The sequence below is a fragment of the Sebastes fasciatus genome, chromosome 22 (genome assembly GCF_043250625.1).
Source record: "Sebastes fasciatus isolate fSebFas1 chromosome 22, fSebFas1.pri, whole genome shotgun sequence".
Classification (NCBI taxonomy): domain Eukaryota; kingdom Metazoa; phylum Chordata; class Actinopteri; order Perciformes; family Sebastidae; genus Sebastes; species Sebastes fasciatus.
In genome coordinates, this window is record NC_133816.1 from 14,409,660 (window position 1) to 14,423,358 (window position 13,699).

Consider the following 13,699-nt stretch of genomic DNA (forward strand, 5'->3'; position numbering starts at 1 on the left):
CTTTGGATAGACCATAACTTTTCCCCCCTGTGGGTACCTAACGACCAATCACTAACGGCCATTGTTTGTTCGGGGAGCTCCCTTTCCTTTGTTTTAATTGTAAATTATTTAAACTGACAATGTAGGTTTCAGTTTTTTTCTCAAAGTACAGTATACAGAGTTTAACAGCGTTTACAAGAGTAAATTAATTCCATTGTCTCTCTTATTCATGATATTGAAGTTCCACAGTCTCTACAACTGCCTACATTTAAAAAATGTTAAATTAGAGGTACATTAAATGCATATTGATATCATGATAAATGATAAAGCTAGTTAGAGTCAGTTAATTCATTTTTTAAAATGTATTTATTTAAAATATTAAACACATTCAGCGGAGGTATGAATTGTGATGCGTTCACTTACTGATATGGATAGAAGTATTTATTGAGTTCATGTTTGCCGTGGGTCCAAATTCAAAGTATCACACACTATCAGAGGGGGGTAGAGGCACTCAGTCATTTTGAAGTAGACAGACAGATATCCTTGTGTGCTATTTTTGTTTTACAAAATATGCAAATCAACTGTACCTTTCCTAAAATGATAATCATCTGTTTTTTCTTCAGATGGCATTAATTACATAACTAATATGAGATGAAATAAGTTAACATTTTGCTATGATGGTTGTTTAGTAGTGTTGTTTTAGTAGTTTATTGGGTCAGTAGTTAAATATGTAGGATGATGATGTTATTAAAATGAATGCAAAAGACTCCTTATCTGGTGAAGGTATAATCAACTACAGTATTTTATAACTGATTTTACAATGCCCTCACGACACGACATTCATTTTAAAATCATTCTATGAACATGTATTGAATTCTCCATTAGAATAAAGGTGGAATAAGGTATCAACATGTGTATTTGCATTATTACTAAAATAAAAAAAATATTTAGTGAGGTTTTGTTGCCCATTTTTGGAGCTGCATCTAAAATGTTATGAGGTAACTTCACCTGCTTTATCAGGTGCACTTGAGTCATGAGCATCCAGGAAATGACAGAGTCCACCAGGGCGGCCCTCTTTCCCAGCAGTGATAGGTGTGTCTGTACCTACAGTATATAGTACAGAGGAGGAACCAACCCATAAGAGCAACACAACATGGTAGGATCCTCGGGAAAGACAAGCTGGGAGCTGCACAAGAGGTATGTGAGTTTTTAGATTTTGATTTTAATGTTCCAGTATTTATAAGTCAATTTTAGATTTTTGTTAAATGGAAGTGACAAGCTGTGTGCTGATCAATAGACTAGAATGTTATTACATTATATTTCATGTGAGTCAGTTTCACTTTTAGACACTTTAGACCATAGACTGTTTATATATGCTTTAGACTGACATGTCAAAACATAAATCCACAACCAGAAATATATGTTTACTGTAAATACTTTCACTGTATGTACTTCTGACCAATGTAGCTGTCAACTGGCCATCCTGAATTAATCTTTTACCAGAATCTCGATTGCGATTGGCCAAGGGGATGTGCAATATTTTGAAATTACTACATGGCTCTGACGTAGTGTCCTCACCACTCTTCTGAATGTATGCCAGTCTATGATTAATACTCATAGCCGGAAGCTTATTCATTTGACGTGTATTTCATGTGTATTTCACACAGGTTTGTACTTGTTGAAGGAATATTTTCCCACCAACAATAGACAAGCAATACTTATGCTGTGTATCAGGGCCCAAAATGAAACACAGGAAATTAATTAATATAGAATATCATACATTTTCTATAGTCATGATTTCTTTGTATATCTATTTCTGTGTACCCGTCCTCCCTCCGGTTAAGGCCTGCTTGCATGTGCGTCAAGGTCAGCTAATCAGCATCGTCTGTCTTAAACCTTTAATTTAAGAAGTTCCTCAGACACCAAAAAGACAATTCAACATGTTTATTGTCCAAATTGGCAGTGTGGGAGGAAACCGGAGCACCCGGAGTAAACCCACGCCGACACAGGGAGAAACGGATTACATTTACATGCACTTATATTCCACTATTATGCTGAATTTGATACGGGTCACTGTTTCATCCACTAGGTGGAACAATAACTGAACAAACAACCAATGATCAGAGAAAGTCAAAGTGATGTGCAAATTTGAAGGTTTTTATTAAAGATCACTAAAGATTAACAAGAAAGATGTGGTGGAGGTAGGGACAAATTGAATGTGCCCAATAAACGAAACCAATAAATCAAAACCAGGCCTAACTAAGTGTCTGCCTTCTCTGGAAACAACACAAACAAAAGGCTGACTAAATAATGTGAAAAACAGCGATGTACAAAACATACAAGGGGTGGCACCAACCAGTAAACCTAGTGTTTATAGACATTAACAAAACTACGTGAAAAGGTGTACAGGGTACCTCCAACTTACGTATGTCCTCTACCTCCTCACCACAAACCTTAACTTTTAATCTCCCAACTAAATCAGAGTACCACACAGGTCAAAATGCTTCAGAAGAATGAGTCAGCGAGTCAGAGAGAGAGAGAGAGAGAGAGAGAGAGAGAGAGAGAGAGAGAGAAAGGCAGCCCAGAACAGCGATTGACTAGATAAGCAGGAGAGTGAGCCAATCAGCAGCTGAGCAACTCTCCGCAGGTGGACTCCAATCACCTCCATTATAACTTAGACCTGGCAGCACCTGCAAGACAAGGGGGAGGGGCAGAACAGGAGAAAGAACAGAACAGGAGAAAGGCTCTGCAGGCACGTAATAGTCATGTAAACAGCATTTTCCGTTTGGATATTCCAAATTAGGCCTTATTCCAAATGTAGCATTTTCCAATTAAAGGTCCCATATTGTAAAAAGTGAGATTTTCATGTATTTTATATTATAAAGCAGATTTAAGTGATATAGAAATACTGTTAAACTATCAAAACACTCAATACACGGAGAAATACACACAGCCCGTATTCAGAAATTGTGCGTTTGAAACAAGCCGTTAGGATTTCTGTCCATTTGTGATGTCACAAATACACAATATATAGATCATCACACGGTTTTGGATGTAAACATTCTAAATGTGTCCCAGTTTATTTCCTGTTGCAGTGTATGTGAATGACATCAGCTGACAGGAAGTAAACATGGATACACACGCAATTCCGTTTCAATTCCGTTGAAATGCGCTAAAACGGGGCGTTTCAGACGGAGGGTAAATACAGGCATATTCAGGCAGACCGTATGAGGAAAATAAAGGTTTCTATGAACATTACAGCATGTAAACATGTTCTAGTAGAAACATAAAATACAAGTATGAACCTGAAAATGAGCACGATATGGGACCTTTAAGACATTCCATTAAGATATGCCGATATTATTCAGCGTATTTGGAATATGGGTATTTACCGCAGTTGGCGACACACGGCCTCTTGCCTGTTAGGTCTGCCGCCTGCAACATAAGTTGTATGTGTCTGTTCTCATTCATAGCCTTAAAAGGAATATAGCTTGAAGAACACAGTTTTGCGAACCGGTGACAACGAGGGTACACCACGGGAGCAACATGACTGCACCTACCATCAAAGTCAAATTGATAAAGAAGAACTGTAATTCATATGTGTGCTAATTCAAGTCTGTGTTTTCTGCGCAGATATACTGGAATCAACAACCAATGGAATGCACCGTCATCTGTGCATGCTGATACTACACCAAATCAGACCACAGGTGTGGTGCACACATGCAAAGATCAAATGTCGGAGCCTCCTAAGTGCTGCATCTGTCTGGATGAGATCACCAGCCCTGCTTCCCTCCCCTGTGGACACTGCTTCTGCCTGGGCTGCGTAGGCGAATACTGGAGGATCCATGGGGCCTGTCAGTGCCCACTCTGCAAGGCCTTTTTCCCCACCAGGCCACAGCTCAAAACAGACCAAACGCTACATGCTGGCGCCCCCACCGAGGAGGCAGCTGTGCCTTTAAAAGCCGGAGAGGTTCCCTGTGATTTCTGCCCAGCGATGCACAGAGCAGTCAAGTCCTGCCTGGTGTGCCTGGCCTCGTACTGTGCCACTCATCTAGAGCCACATTACCTGAAGGAAGATCTTGGGCGCCATCTTCTGATCGGTGTGGTGAAGAACCTGGAGGACTCTGTGTGCAGACTGCATGGGAAGCAGTTAAACAGGTTCTGTAGGAGTGATCGAACGTGCATCTGTGCCTTGTGTGCCCAGACAGAACACAGGGGCCATCACATTATTTCTATCAACAACGAAGCTACAAAGAAGAAGGTAATAATAGCAGCACACAAACATTAGAGAGTTCAGCTATTTTTGTGTAACATACATTCGCATATTGCCTTCAATTGATTTTTGGACGTTACAACTCATTTAAAGTTGCAGAGACATTTGAGAGAAGAGATAACACAATGTTCCTCCTACAAATTTATTTATGTATTATTATTTAACATTATCCCGTAACTGTGTTTGTTAGCAACCCGATCTCATGGGAAGGTGTATAAATAGCACGTCATTTTAAGGACATTCCGTGTGCGATGATAACGTATTTTAGGCCTTTAGGCTTTTAAGTTGTATTTTTTCTCTTTAAATCACTCCGGCACAAGTTGCCTTTCAGGAAACAAATCAAATCAATACAGAATACGTGAAGCCTGTACACTGCTTTTTTTACAAAGCTGATGTGAAATCTGCTTGCATATATGTTCACTGTTTCATGTTTATGAGGGTACTCAAAAACTTGACAGCAAAAACAAAAGTTTTCAGCGATTTCTCGTAATGGTATATTATGTTTGACCACTTCAGTGAAGTCACAGAGAAAAAAAGGAATGTGGAGCGGGAAGCATAAACATAATTTCTATGACAGTAAGTTACAACTTTTAGAGAACATCTGGTCTTAATTGTGAGAAACAAAAGGGAAAACACCACAGGCATGTGATAATTATTTCAATCATGTTCTCATTTCATCACTTATTTATACAAAAATACCGCAGTTCATTTGATAATCATCCCGATTACAAAACAAACACATAGTATCTTTAAAGAGGAAATACACATTTGAGGAAAAACATCCAAGTATCTCGAAATCTCAGGCATAAAAGCAGGTATGTTTTGCATCAGCTGTCAAAGGAATAGAAGACCAAATGGAGTTCAGTGATGGGGGTGTGGTCAGGATTGAAACATGCTGAGAAAACAATGCAACAATAACATTGAGCATTGGTTTCACTTTAGATTACACTGTGTCCGCAGCTTGTCACATGCCACAGCAGTTCTGATGATGTCATGTTTTATCCACAGGGTAAGATAAAATGGAGAATGATGAAACTTCAGCACACCATTCAAGAGAGACTAAGTAAAGTTGAGAAAATGAAGCTCTCTGTAGACCGCAGTGGAGGAAATCCAAAAGAGGCACGGGCCCAAAATAAAGAGCTCATAAGACAACTGGAGGGAGAAATCTCGGAGCTGCAGAGCAGAAACATCGAACTGGAGCAGCTCTCACGGACTGAAGGCGACCTCCACTTCCTACAGGTCTGCATCATGGTCGAAAGTCAACAGGTCACAAATCATTCAATGAAACCACATATTTTGTTTTAATAAGCAATATTTGTGACATTAAAAAAACGTACAACTACTGATCCTTTAATGCACTCTATCTAGTTTCTACACACTGCTTAATGTTAAGTATTGGACAAACATGCTGACAATTCGTCTTCAAGAGCGAAGTGAAGAGAAGTTTCTTCAGCAGAATATGTGGTTGGACGGTTTGTTTGCTACAAAGGTATAATTTTCCATTTTGGGACATATTCATTTTCTGGTGGAGGGTTAAATGAGAAGATCGATACCACTCCCAGTGAGGTATGACAGTGTGTTCTTCTCATCTAACTCTGCCAGAGAGCAAATAAGTGTATTTCCCAATATCAAAAGTCCAACTTTTGCTTTAACAGATTCATTTGAACACATTCCTTGTTGAGCTGTTTAGCATATTTTTTTTAAATTTTAAGCAATTATTCTATGCAAATAAAATAATGATGATTTATACAGATTTAATGAATCCTCAAAAACTACAATAATTGCTTGAATCAAGTAATACAAAAATAAAAATCAACTTGATCCAGGTTATGGTGAATAGCTCATTAAGAATATATTGTATGGATGTAACTTATGCCTGAGTGGCTGATGTAATTTATTTTTAGAATAATGTGAGCTTACAAGTATTTCAGTGTTTAAATGTTTTAAGGTTTTTGTATTCTCTTTTCTTTGGACAAACAAATAAAACACTGTTTTTATGCTTTTATTGGAGTTATTCTTTTGCCTCAAAAACTGAACCTCATGGAATATTTAATCACTTTCAGTCTAGCGGTCCAACATTTAGCAGTAGACAGAGTTTTATAAACACAAAACATCAATAGAGTCCCAGCAAAACCTTTTGGCAAGTCAATATTTGCTCTGTGTGAACTTGCTCAACATGTAACACGCCCTGCAGCCGACAAACAGATGATCTGTTTGCTCATTTACATGCCGACATGCCTCTTTGAGGAAAAGGAAAGCAACTGGCAGAGCTTTTGCACTGAAATGAAACTTAACAAAGGGAGGACGGCCCAGAGGAAGGCTACACACACACACACACACACACACACACACACACTAGGTGGAAGTGGAAAGAGAAGGAAACAGACGCCTGTGATCTACGGAGCATTTCAATAGCTGAAAGGTAATATTACACCCCATCATAATACATTTTGTTTAAATATGTTTCTTTAAAAGGGAATAACAACAAAGTTAGATTATTACATGAATGTTGTGTTTAACTTTCTTTATTTTACCTCACCTGACTACTAGTATAATTCTATGTACAATGTAAAGCCCTTAGTTTTAAAAAATATGCTAAATTAAACTTCAGTAATATCATCTGTGGTGTTTTAGACAGGGTTATTACCTCACTAATGGTTGCTTTCGTAATTTTCTGCTATTGTGATTTAACACAAACACACACTCACACACACAAGGCTGAATTATCCAGTGGGTGTCTTAGAGCTTGTCGCGGGGTTCTATGTCAAAACTCCGTGCAACATAAAAACACTGGCGTAGTCGGAAAACGTTGTATTCATCCCCTTTTTATTATGCCGGCCTCCCAAAGTGCAATCATTGTGGCTATTTACAAAAAGTGAAAAATAGAAAATAAGCTCTGTACAAAACAGCAAATAGTACGGAAAATCGAGTTCCTTAATAACTCCATGAGTTCTTTCAGAATAGGCAAAAACAATCCAACAATACAATCTATATTTTACCTTCCTGAGTGTCTGAGTGTGACCTTCTCTGTCAACACTTCCAGACCAGACTCCCTCAGGTGGCCAAGATGACCCCCTTTTATACCAATAGCCCCTCCCCTGGGCGTATTCTTTACACAGAAAAATAACAATTAACATCATCTTTCATCATAGAAGATATCCATAGTCCCTTCAACCCAGGCATCCCCCACATATAAATGATATATCTCTGTCTAAACATTCCCCCCCCCAACCAAAACAAGTTAATTTGCAACATAATCACAATTTCAAATAATAAACATATTTAAACTGATCACATGCTCTCAAAACGCGCGAGGGCACCCTTTATAACGGGGGGACTTGTTACGGCCCTGTTTGCTCGTCAATCCCACTTCTGACAAAGGTGGGACAGGCAGCGTTTCAGCAACTGGTGAGTGCGAATAATGTTTGTGTAAATATATGCGTATAGGAAACAGTTTAGGGGAGAGAGATATGTCGCGATGTGTTTAACTACGGAGTGAATCAGGAAGGGAGCGGAGAAATGTTTGGCGTGTGTGTGTGTGTGTGTGTGTGTGCCTGCGTGTGTGTGCCTGCGGCGCAGCGGAGAAATGTTGGTGTGTGTGGCCTGAGGTGATGTGTGTGCGCTGCCCACAGTCAGTGACGGCTACTCCGTCACAGAGCTACAACATGATCAGAGAGGGGTTTTATTGATGTATCCTTGTTGTTCAGAAAGAAATATGCTTTGCCATCTTGACTTTTGAATTCTGTCCAGTAAAAACCTAAATAAGTAATGAGAAATAAATCTATAATTTGTATTACCTGCAAGCAAACCTGTGAGCTGTGACCCGGCTGCAGTCTCTTTTCATAGACAATGAACTAGATACAACAGAGATACCACTGTAATCTCTCTGAATATGCACCAGGGGTTAAACTGCCAGCCAATTAGACTGTTGTCAGGCTATTAAATGAGCATTATCAGTTGCTATAAGCCCTATAGATGTGGGTCAGTAGGGGCCTACTACACCCACTAGTAGGTTTTATCATCTGTATCACATGGTAGATCACCAAAAGAAGGTAAAAAAAAATACAACAGCGACCTCTAGCGACCGTAGTAATGACAGGAGCAGAAGTGGACGTCAGGCATAGATAGTGTAAATCTCCAAAATGGATGGAGGTCGAGGGCAATGAATGGGACACAAAACACAAGGTTTTCTCCCAGGAGACTGGACTTCTCATGTGAAACCAACAATGTGTAGTTGTCTTTGTGTTCATAGTTATTTTAACTTCCTAAAGAAGTTGTGGTTTAGTTGTCTAAACCTAAAGAAGTTGTGGTTTTGTTGCCTAAACCTAAATAAGTTGTAGTTTTGTTGCCTACACCTAAATAAGTTGTGTTTTTGTTGCCTAAACCTAAAGATGTTGTAGTTTTGTTGCCTAAACCTAAAGAAGTTGTGTTTTTGTTGCCTAAACCTAAAGAAGTTGTAGTTTTGTTGCGTAACTCACTCACTCATGTTTACAATGTAGTAGGCGTTGTAGGCTCCTACTGACCCACATCTGTGGTGCTTATAGCGACTGATAACATCTTTTTAATGGCAGTCGAATCATAAATCAGAATTGAAATAATTTAGTTTTACTTTTGTAAGGCACTTTGTAGGCGGATGCTTTACTGCCGTCTGCTAGTCGTTTTCAGTCCAAAATGGCGGAAGCGTAGCTTTGCTGCTGCTGACGTTACCATGGGACGTACAATTGACTTTCATTTGTAGCAATATACGTTCCTTGCTGTAACTATACAAGGAACTTGTTTACAGTGTTGTGTTATTGTTACACTCCATTACTCTGTAATTGCCACCTGTATCAACAATGTCCAGTGTTTGACAAAACTTACATCGTCTCTTTGCTTTATCAGTTATTCATTGAACATTTAGATGATTATTTGAGGACAAAGCATTTGTCTTTTCTAAGTGTAACCTCATGATGCTCTCTTTTAGCAGATATGGCCTCAGCTCAAGCATCACCCAGCGAGACCCTCTCACTGGAGAAGCATCTAACATGCTCCATCTGCATAGATTCATTTGTGGATCCTGTCACTACAGCTTGTGGCCACTCCTTTTGTAAGAAATGTCTGGACCGCAACTTTGCCATCAATGACCTAGTGTGCCCCCTATGCAAGCAGCATGTAAAGAAATCCCCAGAGGTGAACATCGTCCTTAGAAGCATTGTCGAACAGCTGAAAAAGACCCAAGAGGAAGACGATGATAAGTACACTGGGGCGCCCGGCGAAGTGGCCTGTGACATTTGCACAGAGCGAAAGCTGAAGGCTAACAAGTCCTGCCTTGTGTGTCTTACCTCGTATTGTTCGACCCACCTGGAGAATCATTCTTCAACTACAAGGTTGAAGGGCCACAAGTTGGTGGAACCTGTGAAGAACCTGGATGAGAGGGCCTGTCTGGAGCATGGACGCCCATTGGAGCTGTACAACAGGAAGAGGGAGAGTTGCATTTGTGTACTCTGTATGGAAGAAGGTCAGGAGGAGGTCGTTTCTACTGAAGACGAATGGGACAAGAAGAAGGTGAATTAACATATGGAAGGTCCTATACGTTTTTGATTTGAGTCTGCAAACACACCAAAAAGAAGTACACATATGATGAGACAAGGTTTGAAGTTGGGATATTGACTTGCTTTTTTGTTTGCTACAGGCCAAGCTTGAAAGCACAAAGACAGAGTTTCAAGAGAAAATTAAGAAGAGAAAAACACGGGTGGATGAGATTAATACATCTCTAAAGAGCTGCAAGGTAAAGTATCCTGGGTTGACCTGGATTAACTAGACAATCAGAACAGTCTGTCAAAATCAAAACCGGCCGAGCAAGTTTCCAGATAAAACAACTGTATAGTACGGTATGTCACATAGAAATGATGATGATGCTGCTTCTTGGGCCAGTTGGTAATAAAATGGACTATCCCTCAAAGTCTCAGACCAGTGGTGTAGCAGAAATGGAAATGTTGACCCTTAGTTACAGCATTCCCATCAGGCCAATTGATATAACTTTCAAACACCAAACCTGTCCCAGAAATACTCTTCAGATTTAGTCAAATTGTGACTAGTGTTGCATGGCAGCTGGATTCTCCCAATGTGACCAGATCACGTGAGAATAACTCAAATCCATCTTATCTGGCTTCAAGTAGGACGATGCCTACCCTAACTCTATCCCATTTTCAGGACCAACTGGATAATGAGTGGTGGGATATTGAGGCGGTGTTCACAGCGGTGATTGCCATTGCGGAGGAAGCCCAAGCGACAGCTCTAAAGCCACTAAAAGACAGGAGGGAGGTTTTGGAGAAAGAGGCAAAATACATCAAAGAGGAGTTGGAAGCTGAAATCGACAGGCTTGAGAAAACCATCTCTGAGCTGGACGATATATCTGCGCTTGAGGATCACATCCTGTTCCTCCAGGTGAGAGGAATTGACCATTTTTGGCTGATAATCCCATGTGAAATCAACAATGTGTAGTTATCTTTGTGTTTGTAGTTATTTTAACCCAAAACACTGTTTTTGTATGATTGCAGTCTGTTGGTTAATCTCCTGTCTTTCTCGTTTTCTCTGTCTCAGAGTTACCCATCTCTTCGAGACATGGACAACCTCAAAGACTCAACAGAGGTAGAGCTTGACACATCACTGTCTTTCGGCACTATGAGAAAAACCACAACAACCATGTTGGAACAAATTCATCAGAAACTGGAGAAGCTGACCTCCAATGGTAAGAGTTGAATCATGGTGGTAAATGTTAAAAGCTGAAATGTTGACTTAATTGATCTAAAACTATTTCTTCACTTCACAGAACTTCAGAGAGTTCCAAAGTTCACAGGTACGAGATTTCATCTGTTTCTCCCTTTTAAAAAAAATAGACTTTTGTGTTCGGATCTTTTAATTATTTCCAACTTGTAATTAACAGTGGATGTAAAGCTGGATCCAACCACCGCGCACAGACGCCTTGTTATTTCTGATGATGGGAAGGAAGTGAAAGATGAAGGGGAGGACCAGGAAGTAGATGATGCTCCGGAGAGGTTTGACGTGTTCGGCAGCATCCTGGGCATCAACAGGTTGACCTCTGGGAAGTCTTACTGGGAGGTGGAGGTCAGCAACAAGTCGGGGTGGGATCTGGGTGTGGCGAGCAGCGACGCAAACCGCAAGGGGAAACTCTCTCTGAACCCAGATAACGGTTACTGGGTGACTGTGCATTATGAAGGTGAAAAGTATGCAGCCCTGACAGCACCACTAGTTGCTCTTCCTCTGAAAGAGAAACCTCAGAAGGTTGGGGTGTTCGTGGACTACGAGGAAGGTCTCGTGTCCTTCTATGATGTGAAGGCTCAATCTCACATCTACTCGTTTACGGAGTGTTCGTTCAGTGGCAAGCTCTTCCCATATTTCAGTCCACATGTAAAACAAGATGAGACAAACTCTGATCCTTTGATTATTTCTGCTGTGAAACATTGTGAGCAGGACATGGATATGTCATAAAAAGTGTGTGGGTTTAGCAGACAAAACAATGGGCCTCATGCAAGGACCACTTGTACAAACAGATTCGTTCTTAATTGATTTATGAGAAATTGCCGCATTCACCAATTTTCTCATATTTTGAATTTTCTCTTAAGCACGAACACAATTTACAAGTGGTCCAGACCTGTCCTAACAGTCGAGTGTAGTTAGTCTGCTGTTATCCAAACCGAAGTTTTTCACTATTGGATTGTATGTTTCATTACTTCGAAGCAATTTTGTCTTTCAAAATCCCATATAAATTACACTTCATAATTTTGCTGACATTATCCTGTTTGACTTTGCAATTCGAATTATAATGCAATTCTAAATGTATTCATTTAGCCTAATGATATAATTAATTTAAATTGGCCATTGATACTATTGTATAACACTACAATATCAATATGAAAATCTCAAACTGCAAAACAACTTAAATTATTACTCTGTTTATAATAAGGTCAACATCATGGCTGACTTATATGGTATCATTGGGGCGTTAATTATGCTAATTTACAATTCTCATGAATGCGTGGTCATTTACGCACAGGTGGCATTCATCATGTCATTAACACAGCTATCTGAAGTTCGGAACGTTTCCTGAATCTGACGTGGCACACTCGTACGAGCCCACGGTATTAAATAAAGTATGAAAAAGTCAAGACAAGAATACGAAATGCTCTTGCATGAGGCCCAATGTGTTTCGTAGAATGCGGAGGGGGAATTTGTGGTGAATCCTGCCCTTTGAGGCTTAATGGATTTGAAAGAGATAATCAATAGTGAGTTGTGGAGAATTTATGGATTTGATTGTTATTTTCTGGAAAGGTCTGGGTGGAACTATAAATGATGCAGCATAACGTTCTGATATATGAAAACAACAAGCCTTTGGGGGAAAACAATGCTACAAGTAACAACAGCACATGTAAGGACGCTACTAGTTTAACTACATTCCCCAGTAGAATTGGGGCAGCGTAGCTACACCCAAGCCAAAGGCGTCAGTGTACTAAAATACAAATAATAATGACTTTGTTTATTATATTACTCGCTACTTTCTACATTACTCGCTACTTTCTACCAAAGTGTAGTAATGCTGTAGCTCACTTTCATCTAATGAGATTGGCTTCACCAGCTACCTTAACAAAGCAAGTAAATCAAAGTAGTGGTGATATTTCCTCCATAGAGTGCATTATTTACTATATCAGGACACCTGTGCATTATCACTCTTATATCATGGCCACTTCAACAGGATGAAAGAGAAGCTGTGTCAGTTCATGTTTTGGTCCGTTTCACTAGTGAGAGGTGAGCTAACCAGTATCGTAGCACAAAGAAATGTTGTTACAATATACCTTGTGTACTGATTTAGACTTGAGGTTAAAATGTTGACCAATATTATGCCAACAACTGTTATAAACGTCTATAATGTATGCAATGTGTAAAGTTATAAATGTGTAGTTATTCTTTCTTCCAGAGGTTGTAGGGGTTATACCTGTGAGGGTAACTGGACAATATTTCTCATTGTTTTGTGTTAATTGATTTCCAATAACAAATATATACATTTGCATAAAACAAGCATGTTTGCCCACTCCCATGTTGATAAGAGTATCATTGTTACATAATACATGACCAAATAGAACTTCTTAGAATGTGATACAAGACTTATTAGACAAAAAAAAAGTGTAATTGACCTATAGGCCTGTAGGGTTTTATCAATGTTGGTATTATGAAGGTGATGGGGGGGTGTGGCAGGAGGATCAACTTATTCTATGTGCATGAAATGTTAAGTGTGTCTGTGTATCTGTGCAGTCTACATACAATTAAGCCTGCTTATTTACACAATGTGCTGTAATTACTTTTTTATTTTTTTATTTTAATAAAAAATCAAAACTTTCAAATTGAATCAAGTTTCTTTTTTTCTTTCTCCCCCCACTCTTTGAAACTTTT

The 13,699-nt window shown here is 39.4% G+C and overlaps 2 protein-coding genes across 3 annotated transcripts; both read left to right on the top strand.

Moving 5' to 3' along the window:
• Positions 1–1,087: 1,087 nt before the first annotated feature.
• On the top strand, positions 1,088–6,257 carry LOC141760727 (E3 ubiquitin-protein ligase TRIM47-like). Its single transcript, XM_074623791.1, has 3 exons — positions 1,088–1,176; positions 3,613–4,240; positions 5,261–6,257. The coding sequence occupies exons 1-3, from the start codon at positions 1,133–1,135 to the stop codon at positions 5,555–5,557; spliced, it is 969 nt and encodes a 322-aa protein (XP_074479892.1). The 5' UTR covers positions 1,088–1,132; the 3' UTR covers positions 5,558–6,257.
• A 265-nt stretch (positions 6,258–6,522) lies between these two features.
• On the top strand, positions 6,523–13,637 carry LOC141760725 (E3 ubiquitin-protein ligase TRIM21-like). Of its 2 annotated transcripts, none has more exons than XM_074623788.1 (7): positions 6,523–6,674; positions 9,219–9,796; positions 9,924–10,019; positions 10,445–10,678; positions 10,835–10,982; positions 11,064–11,090; positions 11,178–13,636. In XM_074623788.1, the coding sequence occupies exons 2-7, from the start codon at positions 9,221–9,223 to the stop codon at positions 11,741–11,743; spliced, it is 1,647 nt and encodes a 548-aa protein (XP_074479889.1). In that variant the 5' UTR covers positions 6,523–6,674; positions 9,219–9,220; the 3' UTR covers positions 11,744–13,636. The 2 variants fall into 2 exon arrangements, with proteins under 2 accessions (XP_074479889.1, XP_074479890.1); XM_074623789.1 differs by having other exon boundaries at positions 6,529–6,674; positions 9,216–9,796; positions 11,178–13,637.
• The last annotated feature ends 62 nt before the right edge of the window (positions 13,638–13,699 follow it).